The sequence below is a fragment of the Petaurus breviceps genome, unplaced genomic scaffold (assembly GCF_028583685.1).
Source record: "Petaurus breviceps papuanus isolate PSGF00001 unplaced genomic scaffold, PetGlider_PUasm1.0 208, whole genome shotgun sequence".
In the NCBI taxonomy this organism is placed as follows: domain Eukaryota; kingdom Metazoa; phylum Chordata; class Mammalia; order Diprotodontia; family Petauridae; genus Petaurus; species Petaurus breviceps.
This window is the reverse complement of record NW_027185852.1, coordinates 19333650-19355272: the sequence shown is the minus strand read 5'-3', so window position 1 is coordinate 19355272 and position 21623 is coordinate 19333650. Positions and strand designations below refer to the sequence as shown.

The 21623-nt window shown below is 40.0% G+C and overlaps 1 protein-coding gene across 1 annotated transcript in view; it reads left to right on the top strand.

Annotated features, from left to right (window-relative positions):
• The window catches only part of LOC138165179 (complement component C8 alpha chain-like), a 105883-nt gene that overhangs the window by 32209 nt on the left and 52051 nt on the right, over window positions 1-21623 (top strand). Inside the window, exon 8 of the mRNA XM_069093310.1 lies at window positions 1-205. This exon is cut by the window's left edge and continues 12 nt beyond it. Within this exon, the coding sequence (XP_068949411.1) occupies window positions 1-205 (205 nt within the window). The remainder of the gene's footprint in view (window positions 206-21623) is intronic.

Below are 21623 nucleotides of genomic sequence, written 5' to 3'. Positions count from 1 at the left end.
ACGGCTCACTTCAAGATGAGGAGAGATGCCATCGTTCTGGATGAGGATATATTACAGGCAATCACTGACCTCCCTGACCAGTATGATTATGGCACATATGCCAGGTTTATCAATGACTATGGCACTCACTACATCACCTCTGGGGCCATGGGAGGCATCGCAGAATATATTTTAGTCATCGACAAGGAAGTCATGAAAGAAAAAAGTGAGTAGCCCAGGGTATAGGGCATATTGGCTAGAGAGTACTACTTCTATATGGGAATATAGTAGGATTTTTCGATTTTAATTATAGAAACTAAGGGAAACATTCCAACTTGAAAACCCATTGAGTGTTAGTATAATACACCTATTGAAGCTGAGGGTATGATATATTCTTTATAAACTCACTTTTAAATTCAGCCTTAATTTTGGCACCACACAGTAGCCATCTGTCCCCTTCTCACAAGTCATACAATGGCCCTAGTTCAGTTCATCCTCACCTCCCCCTTGGTCTAGTCTTAACTCTTCTTGTTTCTGCCTTCTCCCTTCTGATCCATCTTTCATAAAATTGTCAAAATGGGTCTTTCTAAAGCACAGGCTTGATAATGACATGCTCAAGAATCTTTAGGGGATGAATTAAAAAGTCCTCAGCATAAATTTAAAAATGAGTAAGTAAGGCTACAGTACATAGTCAGGCTACAGCCTCCATTTCCAGATGTTTCTCATTACTTGGATGGCTCAGTGGATACAGTACGGGACTGGGAATCAGGAAGATCTGAGTTCACATCTGACATTGACACTAACTGTGTGACCCTCGGCAAGTCACTCAACTCTGTTTGCTTCAGTTTCTTCATCTGTAAAATGATCTGGGTAAGGACATGCCAAACCATTCTAGTGTGTCTGCCAAGAATACCCCAAATGGGGCCAAGGAAAGTCTAACATGACTGAAAAACAACTGAGCAGCATCTCAGGGTTGTTGTCAGGATTCTATAAATAATAGAGGGTATCTTGAAAATCAGTGTGATTTCAAAGTTTTCATAGTATTTGTAAGGAGCCTTGCAAACCTTAAAGTGCTATGAAAATGTTAATCATGATTATTGTTATTACTCCCTTTAATGAATTCTCTGGTCCAATCAAACCAACTTTATTGTGATTCTCAGCTCCATATCTTTTCATGAACTCTTTTCTGGAATTTGTCACGCACTCTCCTTCCTCATCTCAGTCTTTTGGAATCCCTGTTTTCCTTCAAAGCTCAACATAGTTGTCACCTCTTATGATAAGCTGTTCTCTATCCTCCTAGGACACAGTGTTTTCTTCCTTCTCCAATTTATTTCCTTATCTTTTCCACACTGTTGACCTTGAACATAATATCATCTCTTTGAGGGAAGGGACATTTTCATTTATGTCTTTCTTTTCCCAGCCCCTAGCACAGTGCCTGGTACATGCATAATAAATTCTTGTTGAATGAATGAATCCTCCCTCAACTCACTATTTGTTTTACTTATTCCCTCACCCCTCCATTGATTCTCATCATATCTGTTTTCTAGGTTTTGTATTCAGTATCTGGAATCTTTTCTCTATCCATTAAAATGCCAACTCCTTATGAGTAGTAATTATTTGATTAATATACTTGTATCTATAGCAACTACCAGTATACCTACCACGTGGGAATAGGGAGTAGCCCTGTAATTCAACTGGCTTAGGGAACTCTTGGGAAAGGAACTTCCCTCTATCAATGCATGTCAGCACCGTCTCTGAATCTCAAATTTATGAACTTGCTTAAATCACTGAAAAGTTAAATGACTTACCGAAGATCACACAGACAAGATGTGTCATAAGCAAGACTTGAACCCAGATATTCCTGCCTTTGAGGTTGATACTCTATAGCACTATATTGTGTGTAAAAAGATATACATACACACATACATATACACACAAATGTATACACATGTACACATATACATAATAATATATACATCTATCTATCCATCCATCCATCCATCCATCCATCCATCCATCCATCCATCCATCCATCCATCCATCCATCCATCCATCCATCTATCTATCTATCTATCTATCTATCTATCTATCTATCTATCTATCTATCTATCTATCTATCTATCTATCTATTTATCTATCTATCTCTCTATCTATCTATATCTCAGTTGCTCTCTCATGGGTTACCAATGCTGAGGCTAAGCAGTCTATTCTCTTTCCTCTTTCATTTTGTCAGCCTTTGTGTTTCCTGCCCCTATGCCTTTGAACCATTCCTAGAATTTCTCCTTTGTTCGTCTAAATACAATTATCTTTTTTTCTTTTATCTCTTCAATTATTAATCTATTTATTCATTCATACATTTAAAAACAACGAGTTTCAAATTCTCTCCCTGTCTCCATACCTTCACCCTCCAAATGAGAAGGCAAGTAATTATACGTGTGAAGTCATGTGAAACATATTTCCATACTAGCCATGCTGCCAACAAACCAAAAGGCAAGGAAAATAAAGTGAAAAAAGTATGCAGTCTGCACTTAGAGTTTGTCAGTTTTTTCTCTGGAGGTGCAGAGTGTTTTTCATCATGACTCCTTTGAAATTGCCTTGGATTATCGTATTGAGCAGAATAGCTAAAGTCTTTCACAGTTCATCATGGTACAGTATTGCTGTTATTGTGTGTGATGCTCTCATTCTGCTCACGTCACTTTGCATCAGTTCATAGAAATCTTCCCAGGTTTATCTTATCCCCTCCATCATTTCTCACAGCATAATAGTATACCATCACAATCATTTTCACATTCACAGTCACAATCACAACTTGTTCAGCAACTTCTCAATTGATGGACACCCTCCCAATTTCCAGTTCTATGCCACTATGAAAAAGAACTGCTATAAATATTTTTGTGCATATGGATCCTTTTACCTTTTCTTTGATCCCTTTGAGATAAATATCTAGTACTGATATTTTTGGATCAAAGGCTATACATATTTTTATAGCCCTTTGTGTATAGCTCCAAATTGTTCTCTAGAATGATGGAAGCAGCTTATCAGTCCACCAACAGTACATCAGTGTATTTATTTTTCCACATTCCCTCCAGCATTTGTCATTTTTCTTTTCTGTCATATTATCCAACCTGATAATATCTCAGAATTGTATCAATTTGCATTTCTCTAATCAATAGTGAGTTATAGCATTTTTTAATGTGACTGTTGATAGCTTTGGTTTCTTCTTCTGAAATCTGCCTGTTCATATCCTTTGTCCATTTATCAATTGAGGAATGACTCTTTTTTATATAAATTTGGATCAGTTCCCTAAATATTTGAAAAATGAAACCTTTATCCGAGAAAATTGCTGTAAAATCCTGCTCCCCAACACAGTTCCTTGTTTCCTTCTAATTTAGGCTGCATTGACTTTGTTTGTACAAAACCTTTTTAATTTCATATAAACAAATTATTTATTTTGCTTCTTATGATCATCTCTCTTTCTTGTTTGGTCATAAGCTCTTCCCTTATCCACAAATCTGACATGTAAAATTTTATGCTATTTTAATTTACTTATGCCGCCCCCACTTATGTCTAAATTCTTTACCCATTTGGATATTATTTTGGCGCACCCGCCACCCTTTAGGCCCCAGATGCAGCCACACCTCTTACTGGAAGTCTCTTCTAACTATAAGACTCATGTTGACTATAGTCTTCTCTGATCTTTTCCTGCACCAAATCATTTAGCATTGGTCTTTCTTATTTCTAAGGCATCACCTCTTATTAATGTTGGGGCCTCACCTAGATGGTGAGCTCTATGAGGGATAGAATCCCTATCAAAGGGATAGAGAGAGCTTAGAGAGCTTCAAGGTGTGCATGAAATATATTGTCTCATTTGAGACTGGTCAAGCCCAGTCGTTGTTGTTGTTATTCAGTTGTTTCAGTTGTGTTCGACTCTTTGTGACCCCATTTGGGATTTTCTTGGCAGAGATATTGGAGTAGTTTGCCACTTCCTTCTCCAGCTCATTTGATAGATGAGGAAACATGCGGCAAACAGAGTTAGGGGACTTGCCCAGGGTCACACAACTAGGAAGTGTCTGAGGTCAGATTTGAACCCAGGTCTTTCTGACTCTAGGCCTGCCACTCCTTATTGTATATCATTGAGGCACTATTTTTTGATGTGGCTTACTATATAGCAAATCACCCTGGGACACCCGGGTTCAAGTCTTGTCTGTGTGACACTGGTAAGTCATTCACATTCCAGAGAGCTAAGCAATACCATAAGCTTCAGGGAAGTTGCCCTGGTAGATGGAGGTTTTTTGGTTTGTTTTTGTTTTTCCCATTCACATCAGGCAAACCATGGCCTCAGTTCCTATTCACACATTCTCAGAGATCTTGACTTCCTTAGGGTCACAGAACTAGTCAACATCAGAGGTTGGATCTCCCTTACTCCCACTTCATAACTCTGTGAAGAATGTTCTGCCAAATTACAGAATCTCATGGGTGAAAGGGATCTTGAAGCCCATGTAGTAAGACTTGAAAATATCTGGATAAATAATCCCAAGTGTGACATTTCTGATGCATGGTCATAGTATCTCCCCTAGAAAACTGCCAGGGAGGGGGCCCCCCTCCCTCCCACAGTAGTGTGTCCCATGCTTTGAGATCCTGTCACTAGTGTCCATATGCACCCATTCATGATGCCTCATTTGGTCTTCAGGATACCTTCAAGTGTAGTTGGGTCAAGTATTTTAGCCCCTATTTTGCTTTTACATCCAGCCTGTGATTTCTCTGATATGGGAAACTCCTTCTAACAATACAATTGGCCCCTGCTTTGCCACTTAGAGTCATGAAGAGTTGACCCATTTTGTTATTACTTTTAAAAACAGCTCATAATTTAATAACACACAAAAAGTTACAAGACATTTTCCTCATGACAGTCCTGGGGGGGCAAGTCTTACTGCACCCATTTTTCAGATGAGGCAACTGACTTTCAGAGGTATGGAGAGTCTTAGTGTTCTACTCTCCCTTCATGAAACAGATGGTAAGTGGTAGATCTGAACCCCCGCCACAGAATTTAGAACTGGAAGGGAGCCCATTTTTATAATTTTGTAGGAGAGGTCCCTGGGACTTATCTGAGGTAGGAAGGATTAGAGCTGACACTCAAAGCCAGGGCTCTGGCTCAAAGTATGAGATATGTATATATAATTTATTTTTTTTTTTTTTTTCTTACTCTGAGGACAGAGAATGTAGAAGGAAATGGAGAGAGATTCTAATCTAGAATCCTGTAATTCATGCAGGGTTCAGTGAACACTAGACTGGTCCAAAAGGTGCAACCAGTCCAATGATAGGGCTCTCAGGCCCCCTGAGGGCTGCTGCAGAATCACTAGGGGAGGCCCTGGGCCTGGGACCAGAGGAAGAGCTCTTTCTCTTCTCAGAGATTTTGCCTCGGCTATGCACAGTGAGGCACAGCAGAACCAACGGGCCTCCAATTTGGTTAATATTTAAAAGGAGCTAAATAACAAATTGTCCCTGGGATAATTACCTCAGTCCTATGTTAATAGAAAACCCTGTGTCGATAATGGGCCAATTTGCTGTTTGGGAAGAGCTGATTTTCTATAAATCCGGAAATTTCGTGCTGCTTTCCTATAAATATGGAAATGTGCTAATCATCACCTCATCTGCTTGAGACCGTTAATAAATCAGAATGGCATTTGCATATTAACCTGCAAAGAACAAAACACATCCACCTTCTTCCCTTTGATAAATAGAGTTTCAGCAGGCTCCTCTGTCCCTCCTTCCCTTTCTCCTTTCCCACTCCATCTGCTTCTCTTTTCCTTGTTGGTCTCATCATCTCTGTCTCTCCCCTCTTTCAATGACTCTGTCTCATTCTCCTCCTATTATGACTAATTTTTTATGTCTCTGTCCTTCCTCTTCTTCCTGGATCTCTCTCCATTTCCTTCCTTCCTTTGTTCTATCTTTCTTCCCTTCCTTCCCTCCCTCCATTCCTCCATCCCTTCTTTCCTCCCTCCTTCCCTCCCTTCCTTCCTTCCATCTTTTTAAGGCTCTCTGTATCTGTCTTCTCCTTCCTGTCTCTCTTTCTCTTTCCCCTCTGACTCTATGACTCTGTGTCTTTGACTCTCCTCCCTTCTCTGCCTCCTGTTTCTCCATTTTTCTCCATCTAGCTTGTTCTATTCCCCATTATATTCTATGTCTCTCTGTCTTCATTTATGTCTTTCTCTTACTCTTTCTTTCACTGTGTCTCTCACTGTCTCTCTTCTCCCCTTCCCTCTTCTCTTCTGTTTATCTCTTTCTTCCCTCTCCTATGATTCTCTTTCTGCCTCTCCTCTGTCTCTGTGTCTCTGTATCTCTGTGTCCCTCTCTGTCTCTTTCTCCCTCTTTTTTTCTGGAAAAATGGACCAATTCCCTGCCCCCTCCTCCATATCTGACAGGCTTTAATAATGTTTGCTACATTCAATGACCTTTCCCAAAACCTTCTGTGGGAAAACTGGATTCTTTCAATGTCCTTGTGCATTACTTTCCTGACTCCCCCAGCTTGATTTGCTGCTGCCCCCACTTCCAGACCTGGCTCCCCCTTTGATTCCTCAAAGGCTGGGCATAAGCATAGAAAGATTGAAAGCAAAAAGCATCCCTTGGTTCTGGGGAAATGTTTTGTCCTTGGGCCTGCATCAGATCCTCCGTGGTTTTGTCCCCGAGGATGCATGAGAGACTGTTTTCTTTGAATGAATCTTTTAGAAAAAGCACTCCCCCTAAAATAAAGAGGGAAAGTGCAGAACAGAAGTCAAGGGAAGGGTCTTGATTCATGTGAAGGCATCTGTAGACTTCAGTGACAGCAGATCACGTCCTCAGTGTTTTGAATGACAGCCTTCATTTTTTTTTGTCTACGGGAATCAGCAAGGAATCTTGTACTAAGGGGTGAGTTTTTCCTCACTCTTAAGGTTTTATCAGTAGAGGAGCATTGGGGAAGCCTCTACCTTAACTGTCATAGAAATCATATGATAATGAAAGCAGAGAATGTGTCAGAGTTGGAAGGAACCTTAGAACAGGAAATTGGTCAGGTCTGGAAGGCACCTCAGAACCAAGAATTTTAGTTCTGGGAGGGATTTTAGAACCTTGAATGTCAGAACTGAAAGGGCTGTGAAAGGTATTATCTTTGTAAACTCTATCATTTTCCAAAGGAAGAAATTAAGGACAAGAAATATAAAATACTTCGTTAAAAGTCACCCAGGGAATTGGTGGCTGCCAAGAGTCAGACTGAGGACTCTTGACTTCCAGTCCAAAGTTCCATCCAGTATGGCATAACAGGTGCTCTCTGTGATTTTCACACTTTCCCTGACTATTATGTCAGACTAGAGTATACCAGATCCTGACCAAGCCTCCCCTCTCATAGTTATAGATTGAAGTAATAAGTAATGCCTATTCTAGGAGACACCCAACATTCCTTATGACTCTCCAATCCTGTGATTGCAATGACTCTAAATGGCTCCAAAAACATTTTTTAAAATTAAAGTTACCCATAATTCTCTTCTCTTTCTTTGGGATTCTTTGGGTAAGATCATGATGTTCATGTGGTTATCATCTTATATGGCTTATTAGTTGACTAATGAATTACGGAATTATGGAATCTGAGAGTTGGGGATGACCTGAGGGTTTATCTAGTCCAAAGCATATGTGAAATAAATCCCCTCTTTTTCAGTCCTTTATCAGTTGTTTCCCACACTTGATGTCCCCATTTGGAGCTTTCTTGGTAAAGATACTGGAATGGTTTGCCATTTTCTTCTTCACTTCATTTTACAGATGAGGAAACTGAGGCAAACAGGGTTATGTGATGTGCTCAGGATCACACAGCTAGTAAGTGTCCAAGGCCAGATTTGAACTCACAGAGATCTGTCTTCCTTGACTCCAGTCCTGGCACTGCACTCTTGACTGTGTCACTGTGCCACTGTGCCACCTAGCTGCCTAAATTTCCTCTTGAGCACACCTAAGGAATGGCTGTTCAGCCTTTGATTGAAGAGTTTTGAGGAAGGAGAACTCACCACCATTTGAGCAGTTCTTATTAGCAAGAAATTTTCCCTGACAACCTGTTAGTCTTTACAACTTTCAATGCATTGCTCCTGGTTCCTCTCTCTGGGGCCAAAAAGAGCACAGACAAGTATGTTGACATGTTGTCTTGTGTCCTCCACACTTGTTTCACATCAGGGATTCTTCACCCTTTTTGTGTCCTGGAGACCTTTGGCAGTCTGGTGAACCTGATGGAATGTGCTCAGAATAATGGCCTATTGCTTACATTCATTAGTGAAGAAAATGTCAACTTAAAAAACTCCATCCCAATTCATGTACCATCTGGAATCTAGCCATGGAAGTTTTGGGGGTCAGATCCCCATTCCATGAATTCCTCATAGCCTAACATAAGTCTGAATTGGGAAAATGTTTAATGTGAATAGTCCTTTAGATTTATAGTATATTCTAATATTTACAGAAAGCTTGTTTTTAGAAGACTTGTGAAGCAGGTAGAACAGGTGTTAATATCTCTGTTTTGAAATTATCTTTTTTATAATTTCTCTAAGTTATAAAATCTCTATTTTACCAAAAACACAATCTAGGCTCATGTTAGTGAAGTAATAACACCTTTTTAGGACCAAGGTGATAATTCCCCTGCCCCTGCCCTTCTCAGTCCATATTTGTTGAATCATGCTTGGATTTGGCGTGCCATATTTCATGAACAAAATAACTTACCTCTAGACTGGTCAGAAGAGGGACGTAAGTATGCCCAAGGGCCTGGAGATCATGGCATATGAAGGTCAATTAAGAAGCACAGGATATTCAGCCAAAAGAGTAGGCTTGGGGAGTAGGGAGACATGGCAGCTGTCTTCAAGTTTCTAAAGGACTATGTTGGGTAAGAAGGATTGGGCTACCACAAAGTGGAATGGGTTGTTTGGTGATATAAAGAATTTCCCTTCACTGGGTGTGATTCAAATTAGTCCTGGACATCTGTTAATTCGACCCAAAACAGAATCAGCTTTTGTCACTGCCATAGCATATTGTTGACACATATTGAACCTTCAGTCCACTAAAACTCCTTAAATGTTTTAGACCATATCTTTTTTCTAGCCTTGGCCTACCATTTTGGACTAGTGAAATTGATTTTTTTGAACCCGAGTTTATGACTTAACATTGATCCCTCCTAAATGTCTTTTCATTAGATTTAGCCTGAAGTTCTAGCCTGTTGAGTTCTCTTTTGGATGTTGTCATTCATTAAGTGAACTGTGACTCCTGGTTCTGCATGACTTGTAGAATGGATGCAGTGTGCCATCTGTATCTTTAATTCAAGTTACTTGTAGATACTAAATAGCACAAAGAACTAAATACATTCCTGGAGAGGAGCCCTCCTAGATCCACATAAAAAAATGACTACCTTTGGGTCCAACTGCTTAATCAGTTCTGATCCACCTAATTATAGTATTCCCTAGGCCAGCAGTCTCTAAATATTCTTTGTTCAGACATCCCTGGTATTTGAAAAAATGTGGACAAAGGAATGGTTCTGATATGTGTATATTTGCTTATTTCCAAATTGGTCGCACATAATACAATACTGAAAGGTATCTGCATTATCAAACTTATTCAAAAAGAAATATTAAAAAGGATACAATAAAGACGAAATACTCTTTGATCCTAGCATCATTAGATAGTCACTGGAATTTACTAAGTAAGGAAATGACATGGTCTGACCTATACTTAGAAAAATCCCATTGGCAGCTAAGGGGAGTCTAGACTTGAATAAGGAAAGACTTCAATTCAGGTCACTTAGGAAGTTATTGCAAGAGTCCAAGTGAGTGATGGTGCTGTCTTCAATGAGGGTAACTGAGTGAGTGGAGAGCAAGAGACAGATGGGATAGATGTTGGCTAGGAACAAGCAGTGATCACTGACGGGATATATCGATGTGGGGTAAAGGGAAAATGAGGAGCCAAAGATGCCACAGAGATTGTTAAGACTTGGGTGACTAGTGACATGATCATGTCTTCAACAACAGCTGGTCAATTTTGAAAATAAGTGGATTGGTGGAAGGAGAAGATAATGTAATAGAATCTGTGATCCAGATCCCAAATCATTTATGTTCACTCACGCTATATGACTCGGTCATACCTAAAATGAAAAGGGAAGAAGAAAGTGACCATTAGTCACACTGGCCACTAAATGCAAATGCAGAGCATGCCCTCAAAGAAGCACATAATCCAGTCACAAGATGGTGGGAAGGGGTGCAGCCTAAGTGGAAGTCTCCAAAGCCACCTGTGTAATTTAATGGGTAAGAGTTAGATTTGTTTATAACTTTTCTGAGGAGCTAACACCCAATCATGTTATGTGTTTATATATTAGAGAAAAGGGGAAACAGAGAAGAGTGTTGGGAAATAAACATAGGTGAACGTATGTTGAAGATATGCCCAGCAACTGGGGACAATCAGATGCAATCCTTGTTTGCACGTACTGATTGGTTGATCACATATCCCTTTATTACTATATTACTTTATTACAATTACTAAGGGGTCAGGTCAAATTCCTTACATTAAAAATCACTGGTGCAGTGACCATCTCCCCATATTTTTCACAAAAATAGTGTGAGATACTTTCAATTTTTTTTTTAGAATCTAGTGAGACAATATATGAAGCATTCATCTTATCTACCAGTTTCAAAATATGGCCATAAAAAGAATCAAGACTTATCTATTCTCAAGGGAGTTGTGCTTTCTCTCAGTGATTATCACTTCTTTAAATTACTCAGTAACTATTCCTTTAAGTCAAATCAACATACATTTTAATACCTGCCATTTGCCAAGCATTGTATTGAGTGCTGGCAATGCGTAGAAAGGAAGGAAATAAAAAAAAAACCAACAATCCTTGCTTTCCTTCTAATGGGGAAGACAACATGTAAATAATTATGTACAAACAAGAGGCATATAGGATATGTTGGAGATCATGTTAGATGGGGGAAAATACTTTAAAAGAAAGTGCTAGCATTAAGAGGAAGGAGAAGGAGGTGAGGAGGGACAGAACTTTAGGCATGGGGGACACCCAGGGAAAATACCCAGAGTATCTTGTGTGGGAAATGACCAGGAAGGCAATATCACTGGATCATAGATTCTCATAACACGCCCGCCTCCCCCACTCATGTGTATTGATATATATGCATATATGTGTATATAGACACACACACACACACATATATATATATACACACATATATACATACATATACACTCATATAGTTAGTTATACACACACAAACTGGGGTGTGAGACCTGAATGGCTTCTTGGGATTTGTAGTTCAGAGGGACAAGTATTCCTCTCTCAGACTTGAGAGTTACTTCAGATGATTACCATCTTTGAGCTAGAAGACAAAATGGACTCACACCCTTAATTTCTTAAAGACAAACACACACACATATACACACACTCACATACACATACACACACTCACATACATATACACACATACACACACACTCACATACACACACTCACATACACATACACACACTCATATACACACACTCACATACACACATACACACACTCACATACACATATACACACATCCACACACTTACATACACACAGTTTGAGATACAGGTTAAAAGGCAGGAGGGAGACTTGAGTAACTTAGCAGCAGCAGCAGCAATGGGATCAACCTCTCCAGCCCCACCAGGGGCTCAGTGAATTGAGCTCAAAAGAATCCACGGCACAGGGTGACAAATAAAGGAGGAAAAGAAGGGTTGAACTGCAGCAGAGAAAGGGGAGATGAAGGAAGGCCATAGGCCCCCAAGAAGCTTCAGAGCAGAAGATACAGTCTGACACCACCAGTTGTACCCAGTTTTTCAAGGACTGAGGGGAGTTCCAAAAAAAGTCTGCCTTTTCCCCAATTTCCCTTCTCGGTGTTTGTCCAGAAACATATTCCACTTACTTATTTTCATAAATGTTTCTGGTTATCTGAATTTTACTTCAACCATAAAAAGACAGGGTTTAGCTAGAGATAAAACATAAATTTTAATTATGGCAGTCAGCCAAATCTCTCTCTAAATGCTGGGAACCTTCCTGGGGGCTCTGAGCTACTGTAATTGTTCTCTTTGTTTCATATAAATGACATACAGCAAGAGAAGAGTAGATAACCTACACCTGAAAGGACATCATATTGTGACTGATTAAATCTCCAGAGACAAATTGGGTAGGGAGGAGAAGGCAGTGATGAAAGCCACCCAATTACACCTTCCACAGCATTTATTTACACACAATCACCAGTGTTACATATGTTAGAATTTTGCCAGTAAGAGGAGTAAAGCTTACTGATCTGTAGGTTATAGAGTACAATCTCTTTCTCGGTCCCTTTTGGTTCTAAATCCTTTTTTCAAAAACAGAAAAAGATTCCCACCCTTGTAGTGACTCTCCCATTCTCAATGATCTTCTCAAGATCCCTGACAAAGATTCAGCAATCACATCCACCAATTCCTTGAGTACTTAAGGATAGAGTGCATCTTGTGCAGATGCATTATTCATGTTGCCCAGGTGAATTCATTGACATTGCTTTCCTTCTATCTTTTTAATTATCTTGAGTGTATAGTTCCTTTTAGCCATTTCCTCCCTTATCCTTTCCAAAGTCCAAAGATGACTCTTCTTGGTGATAGGAAACCAAGGCAAAATAAAAACTGAGCAGCTCTGCCGTCTTCTCTCTAGCCAGCAATTATCTTCTCATCCACCTTGAGCAACAGTCTTAGTTCTTTGATTTTTCTTTGGTTGTCTCCTCCAACATGGACTTAAAAAAAACATTTCCTGTTATACTTTGCTTTCATTTCCAGCTTCAGCTAATTCTGAGACTGATCATTGAAAAATAAATCAACATCATCTGATTTCAGAGTTGGAAATAACCTCTGTGTCCATCTAGTTCAACTTCAAATGAACAAGTATCCCCTATGCAGCATACTCCATAATGAAAGGAAGCTGATACAGATGTATAGGTCAGATATGCGACAGCTTCTTGGAGCCACAGGGGAGCATTGGTTGAGAACAAAGGTGGATAGCCAGCTTTAAAAGGTATTGGCAAGCCTCACCCAGGGGTTCTATCCTCCCTGAACACCTCATACGTTCCACAGTGGCTACATGCCAGTAACACTACCTTAGCAGGTGAATTGAACTAGATTGATGGTAACTGACATACCGTGAATGAATTAGAGAATTTCTGCCCCAAGCATGTGAATACCTCCTCTCATGGAGGGGGCAGATGAGTGCAATTTGTTCCAACAGCCATGGAGTTGGCTGAAGCAGATGCTCTGGTGCTTGGGCAGACATCAAAGACACCAAGTTCATCCACTGTGTCCCAGGCCATTGCCAGTTTTTTTTTTTACTTTTGTCCTGCCTCAGAGTTCAATGACTCTGGAAGAGTGAGGCTGATAACTTTATGCAATTCTGCCTCACTTAAATCCAAGTTAACACATCACCCCATTATGTCATTGGTCCTCTTTGAAATTGGAGGATGAATAACAAAGATCAGATAACTGATTGGTCTTAGTTTTTTTTTTTTTTTTAAGAAGCAAGGAAGAGGACAAAGCCCTTCCAAGCCCTATGCAAAGAGATTTTTACAAATGTGATCTCATTTCACTCTGATAAAAACCATAACAGTTGGGTGCTATTATTATACTTATTTTACAGTTGAGGGAATTGAGGTAGATGTTCATTAAGGGACTTTTCCTGGATCACATAGCTAGTAAGTATCTGGGTCCCAATTTGAACTGAGATCTCCTTGACTTCAAGCTTAGCCTTCTCTGCACAATACAATCTAGCTGCCTCTGGGAACCTACAGAGTAAACCAAAGTAAGAAAAAAAAACTATGAGTCACTCATCAAAAGCCATTGATTAAGCACCTACTATGTGCCACACATTGTGCTTGACTAGGGATGGGAAGATGAAAGTTAAATGGTCCATATCCTCAAGGAACCTATATTCTACCTGGGGAGATTCAACACTAAGAAAATACAGGATGTGTATAAAAATACACAAGTGGTAGGAATTGAGGTGGGGTGGGGGGATGTGTACTAACAATTGGAAAAATCAGGAAAGGCCTCATTAGGACTGGTCCTTGAACAGAGGTTTAAAGGATACTAGGATTCCAAGAGGTGGAGGTGAGGAAGAAAATTATTCTAGGTGTAGGCACAGTTTGAATTAAGGCAAAGACATGGAAGATAGAATATTACCTATGGAGAACAGTAAGTAAGTCAATTTGACTGCAATGTAGAAGTCATGAAGAGGATTGGTATGCATTCTGATTGGAAAAAAAAATGTTGGAGACAAATTTTATTTTAGTTTTTCAAAATATTTTTAATTAATTAATTTTTAGTTTTCAACATTCACTTCCATAAGATTTTGAGTTCCAAATTCACCCCCATCTTTCCCCTCCCCCCATCCCAAGATGGCATGCAATTTGTGATGGGCTCTACATATGCATTCATGTTAAACCTATTTTCACATTACTCAGGGCGAAAAGAAGAATTAGAACCTATAGGAGAAACCACAAGAAAGAATAAACAAACAAACAAACAAAAAGTAAATCATATGCTTTGATTTGTGTTCAGACACCATAGTTCTTTTTCTGGATATGGATAACATTTTCCATCATGAGTACTTTGGAGTTGTCTTAGATCTTTGCATTGCTAAGAAGAGATAAGTCTATCAAAGTTAGTCATCGCAAAATGTGGTTGTTACTGTGTACAATGTTCTTCTGGTTCTGCTCACTTTACTCAGCATCAGTTCGTATAAGTCTTTCGAGGTTTTTCTGAAGTCTGCCTGCTCCTCATTTGTTATAGTACAATAGTATTCCATTAAATTCATATAATACAACTTGTTCATCCATTTCCCACCTGATGGGTATTTCCTAAATTTCTTTTCCACAACAAAAAAAGAGCTGCTGTAATTATTTTTGTACACATGGGTTCTTTTCCCATTTGTATGATCTCTTTGGCATATAGACCTAAAAGTGGTATTACAGGTGAAAGGACATGCATATTTTTATAGCCCTTTGAGCATAGTTCCATATCGATCTCCAGAATGGTTGCATCAGCTCACAACTCCACCAACAATGCATTAATGTTCCAATTTTCCCATGTTTTCTCCAGCAATTATAATTTTCCTTCTTTGTCATGTTAGCCAATCAGAGAGATGTAATGTGGTACCTCAGAGTGGAGAAAAAATTTAAAATCCTCAAGTATTAAACATGGTTTTTATTTTATCCTAGAGGCAATAGAGATCCAATGAAGTTTTCTTGATAAGAAAAGTGATATTATTGTTGTTGTTTAGTTGTTTCAGTTATGGATGACTCTTCATGACCCCATTTGGGGTTTTCTTGGAAAAGATCCTGGAGTGGTTTGCCATTTCCTTCTCCAGTTTATTTTATAGATGAGGAAACTGAGGCAGATAGGGTTAAGTGATTTGCCCAGGGTCACACAGCTAGTAAGTGTCTGAGGCTAGACTGGAGCTCAGGAAGAAGAGTGTTCTTGACTCTAGGCCCAGTGCTCTATCCACTCTGCCACCCATCTGTCCAAGAGAAATGATAGGGCCATGCTAATACTTAAGGAATGTCAGTTTGACAGCTAGATAGAAGATGAATTGGAGAGGAAAGAGAGTGGATGGAGACAAACTAACCAGGAGGCTATTGCAAAAGGTGAGAGGGGATGGAAGTCTGTACTATGGTGGTGGTTGTGGGAGCAGAGAGAAGGAGCTGGAAATGGACGAGATTGATGGAGTGATGAGGAATGAAGAGTAGGAGAAAGCGAGGGGGTGAGGATGACAAAAGTCACACATGGGTGACTGGAAGAATGGTGGTGTCTTTACCACAAGCCAAGATGTGAGGAGGAGGAGCAAGGCTGGGGTTAGGATCATTTTGGACATGTAGAGTTTGAGACGCATATGGTACAGGTGGAGATAGCCAACAGAATGCTAGAGATATGGAACTGGAGTTCAGGAGAGATAAAAGTTTGGATATGCAGATTTAAGAGTTATGTACCTAACATATAAGCTATATCAAATTGTTTATAATCTTAAGGAGAGGGGAGGGGAGGAAGGGAAAGAGTAAATTTGAAACTCAAAATTCTATAAAAAAAGAATGCTAAAATTGTTTTTATGTATTTGGAAAAAATAAAATACTCTTTAAAAAAGTGTTATGTCCATAAAGATGATAATTGAACACATGGGAGCTGATGAACTCAGAGGTCTCAGAACAGACCCCTGTAGTGGATCTTTGAAAAGACAGAGGGACATAGATGGTAACCTTACAAATGAGACTAGAAAGGAAGGTAATCGATGATAAATACAAAATTTATTGAAGAAGAGGAGTCCTGAAGGAATATGGGGAGGAATCAGTAGTGATAGAAAGAGGTGTTAAAATGCATAAAAGAATGGTTGACTGCTGGAGGAGGATCCTAGGAAAGCAAAGTAGAATGGGATAATAGGCATAGGGAATGAAATGATCCTGAGTGAATAGTAGGTATACATATTTTGTGAATAGAGGGAAGAGAGATTGGGTGATGATAATGAGAAGTTATGAGGAATGGAGTAGGGAACCTGGGGAAGCTAATGTCAGATAGTCTCAGTCTTCTCAGTGAAGCTGGAAGCTAGGAATCTGCTTGAAGAGTTGGGGATGGGAAAGTATGTTGGGGAAAAGAAGAGAAAACAAGATCTGAATATGTAGGGAATGAGAGTGGAGGAGCATATAGAATATAAGCTTTCTGAGGCCAGGAGCTGTTTCACTTTTTTTTCCCCAAATGCTTTATTAACTTCTGTTTTACGTCATTCATTTTTGCCAGATTTTGAGTTACAATTTTTTCCCCTTTTTTTCTCCTACTCACTGCCCCAAAATAGCAGTCCTACAGGATATCCCCACCTCCAATCTGCTCTCTCCCATATCATGTCCCATACCCCGTTTGACTTTTCCATAGGGCATGGTGGATCTCTATGGCCCAGTGTCTGTATATCTTATTTCTCAATTACATGTAAAATAGTATTAATAATAGTATATATACATATACATTTTATTTTAAAACGTTGAATTCCAGATTCATTCCCTTCATCCCTTGCCACCCACCCTTACTGGGAAGATAAGCGATTCAGTATAGGTTGTACATGTGTAGCTATGCAAAAAATACCATGGTAGATATATTGTAAAAGACTGACAATATTTCCCTCCCTCCTATCTCACCTCCAACTTGTTCTCTTCTCTACTTTGATCCCGTCCCTTTTCAAAAGTGGATGCTTCCAACTTCCCTCGCCCCCCCACCTGCCCTCCATTCCATCATACCCCTCTTACCCTCTTCCACCTCTACTCTCCTGTAGGATGAGATACCCTATTTAGTGTGTATGCATTCAATGAGAATAAGGTTTTGCGTTTTTGCCTTCCTGTTCTTCCCCTTCATTGTAACCATTTCCCCTTGCCTCTTTTATATGAGATAGTTTACCCCATTTTGTCTCTCCCCATCTCCTCTCATTATATTCCTCTCTCACCTCTTAATTTCACCTTTTAAGTATCATCCCTTCCTGTTAAATTGGTCCTGTGCCTTCTATCTATGTATACCTGTAAACATATATACACACATTCACATATCACATTCATATGCCCATATACCCTTATATATAGACAGACATACACACACACACACACACATATATAATTCTATTCCCTTCAACTATTTTCATACTGAGAAAATTCTCATCAGTTACAATTATTGTTTTTCCATGTAGGAATGTAAATAGTTCAACTTTGATATGTTCCTTATGATTTCTTTTCCCTGTTTACCTTCTCATGCTTCTCTTGCTTCTTGTATCTGAATGTCAAATTTTCTATTCAACTCTGTTTTTTTTTCATCAAGAATGATTGAAAGTCCTCTATTCCACTGAATGACCATATTTTCCCCTGAAACATGATACTCAGTTTTGCTGGGTAGGTGATTCTTGGTTTTAATCCCAGTTCCTTTGACCTCCAGAATGTCATATTCCAAGCCCTTTAATCCCTCAGTGTAGAAGCTTCCAGATCCTGTGTTATCCTGATTCTGTTTCCACAATATTCAAATTGGTTCTTCCTGGCTGTTTGTAATATTCTCTCCTTGATCTGGGAATTTTTGAACGTGGCTATAATATTCCTAGGAGTTTTCTTTTTGAGATCTTTTTCAGGAGGTGATCCATGGATTCTTTCAACCTCTATTTTGCCCTCTGGTTCTAAAACATCAGGCAGTTTTCCTTGAGAATTTCTTGAAGGATCATTTCTATGTTCTTTTCTTGATTGTGGCTTTCAGATAGTCCAATACTTTTAAAATTATCTCTCCTCGATCTATTTTCCAGGTCAGTGTTTTTTCCCATGAGATAGTTAACATTGCCTTCTATTCTTTCATTTGTTTGGATCTGTTTAACAGCATCTTGATTTCACATAAAGTCACTAGCTTCCATTTGCTCCACTCTAATTCTGAAGGAATGATTCTCCTCAGTGAGCTTTTGCGAATCTGGCAAATTCAGCTTTTAAGGCACTCTTCTCCTCATTGCCTTTTTGAACCTCTTTTGCCATTTGAGTTAGTCTATTTTAAAGTATTTTTTACTCAGTCAGGCTGTTGACTGTGATTTCACAATTTTCTTGCATAGTTCTCATTTCTCTTCCCAATTTTTCCTCCACTTCCCTTATCTGCTTCTTAAGGTCCTCTATGGCTTGTAACCAGCTTGTATTTTTCTTTGAAGCTTTTGATGCAGGAGTTCTGACTTCACTGTCTTCCTCCTGTTCCATGCTTTGCTCCTTTTTTCCCCCAAAATAGGAGCCTAATGTTGGAATCTTCTGTTTGCTTTGCTTCCTTTGCCTGGTCAAGTCGCCACTCAATCATTTGACCCCTGGGTTTTTTGCCACAGTAGGACTCTGCCACCAGACAGGGGAGCTTCATTCCAAATGCTGGAAAACCCCAGCTGCTGGAGGTATTAGTTGGGTTCCCTCTCTAAAGCCTTCACATGCTCTGGCAAGCTGGTCACACACCCCAGGACCTCCACCCTAGACTGCAATCCAGATCAAGCAGGTTAAAACAAGAGAGATTGCCCATAAGACTGGTCACTTTGTCCCTGTACAGTCTGCAGGACAGGGGCTGACGCTGCCACGTGGCTGAGGTTGTATGGCCGGCTCCTCAGTGGCTTCTTGCCCCGGCGGCAAAAGCCGAAGTACTCCCAACTACTGGGTTCCAAAGTCCACACTGCACTGACCTCTCACTTTGTCCTTGGCATCTATGTGTTGATAATTCTGTATCGCCACAGCTGCTGGTGATCTGGAGTCCCTGCATCCTGCGACTGGTCAGGCCCGCCCTGGGGCTAAAACCTCTGCCTTGTGTGGGGCTGGGCTTGGCTCCCAGAGCGCTGCGCTGGCTGCTTGCTGCCAGCCTGACAGGCTGTCCTCAGTGGGTTAGATTCTCGGCGTCATTTTGTGGTTTTTGTAGCTCCGAAGTTTGTTCAGAGTCCCCTTTTATATGAATTGGAGGAGGTGAGAGCTGGAGCCCCATGGAAATCCTGTTTCTACTCCACCATCTTTACTCCGAGCTGTTTCACTTTTATTTTTTATCCCTAGCACCCAGGAGAGTACCTGGTATGTATCAGGTACTTAGTTTTAAATTTTTGTTAATTGGTGGGTTGATTGATTGATTTGTTGCTAGGTAGCAACAAGGGCTCAGGATTTCATGTACTGAAAATGCCTTTCCTGCAAATGGCTAGTACTACTTGTTGAGTCTTTTTTTTTTTTTTTTGGAAGTGAGAATGTAGCACCACCTCTGGGTTACTCTTTAGTTCATATTTAGGTCTCTATGGAGACAACCACCTCATGTTCTAAGGGTAACCCTGTGAATCTCCATTGCCAAGGCAATAGTTCCGAAGCCCCCACCAGTGTACTTTCCACTAATAATCAGTAGAAACAATTAGATCTTAGTAAAGGAATTTACTAAAATGATAATGTTAAGGACAATTGCTACAAAACATTATTCCCATCAACTTGGGACACACCTTCCCACAAATATATATGGTTTCCATAGGAAGATGAGGCTCAAATTGAGAGTACAGTAGTAATGAGGCAGACATGTAGAAGATACTATGCTAAAGACTATTTTCAACTTCTAGTACTGCAGGTCCTTCATGGAGTTCTCATGAAGCTCCCCTTTGCTTCAGTGTCTCTGCTGAGTGGGTTGCTCATTTAAGTTCCCACAGTCTTCTCTCCAAGGTCTGACTGTATTGCAAGGGTTAGCTCTGTCTTGAGTTTATAGCCAGCTCTCTTCTCTGCTGCCAGGAAACAAGTTCCTTAAAAGTTGCTTTCTCGTTTGGGTGACTGTCACTGTTTCCTGCTGATTCAGTAGATGTGGGGGGAGGAAGGATAAGAGAAACATTTGTCTGCCTCCATAGGCAGTTCCCAGGTCCTAATCTTTCCCATTCTAAAACATGAAATTTGCTCAGGGTTTAGCTATTCAAAGTACCTCAGGGGGAGGTTCATTTGTTTGGTCAGCTAATCCTGTTCCCTCTTCGACTCAACTAGAGAGTGTTCGAATCTCATAAAGAAATTGCAAGGTGTAAAACCTTGTTAACACATTAAAACCTCAATCATGTGTGACTACATCAGCTGACCTGGGAGAAGGAATCATTTCCTCCTCCATACAGGACAATAACCAGCTGTGCCTTTTTCATCTGGCTGTGGTACTGCTGATTGATCTCTCCCTAAGCAGTGAACTACACAATGGGTGATTCGGCAGGAATTCTAATTAGAGAAATAGGACTATTACTTTCATTCAGAAAACTTGAACTTCTGAAAAAGAATGGAACAGCATGGAGGCCACCACAGGAGGCACTCTGTTGGCATGATGTGGGCAAAGCCTGGGGCATTCAATAAATGTTTGTTGAATGAATGAATGAATTCATTTTTAAAAGCTCCCAGGGACATGCTTCCTATCGACAGAAATTGACTGAACATAAACACCATATTTAGAATCAGACTATGTCTATATCATGGCAAATGTTTTCTAAAATACACATTTTTTTATTTTTACTAAAATTTGTTTTTAAGGCAACAATTTATAGATTCGTGCAGACATACATATATATATATACATATTCATCCACCTATATAGATATCTATATCTAGGTAGATATAGATATTACATATCTAGAGACAGATATTACATATTATGTTTCTAGATAGATACATGTGCATGTAGATTAGATAGATAAGGAGAGAGAAAAAGAGAGAAAGAGGGAGAGAGAGACAGAGAGAGAGAGAGAGGGAGAGAGAGAGAGACAGAGAGACAGAGAGAGAGGGAGAGAGAGAGAGACAGAGAGAGAGACAGACAGAGAGAGAGACAGAGAGAGACAGAGAGAGAGACAGACAGAGAGAGACAGAGAGACAGAGAGAGAGGGAGAGAGAGAGAGAGACAGAGACAGAGAGAGAGAGAGAGAGAGAGAGAGAGAGAGAGAGAGAGAGAGAGAGAGAGAGAGAGAGAGAGAGAGAGAGAGAGAGAGAGAGAGAGAGAGAGAGAGAGAGACAGAGAGAGAGAGAGAGGGAGAGAGAGAGAGACAGAGAGACAGAGAGAGAGGGAGAGAGAGAGAGACAGAGAGAGAGACA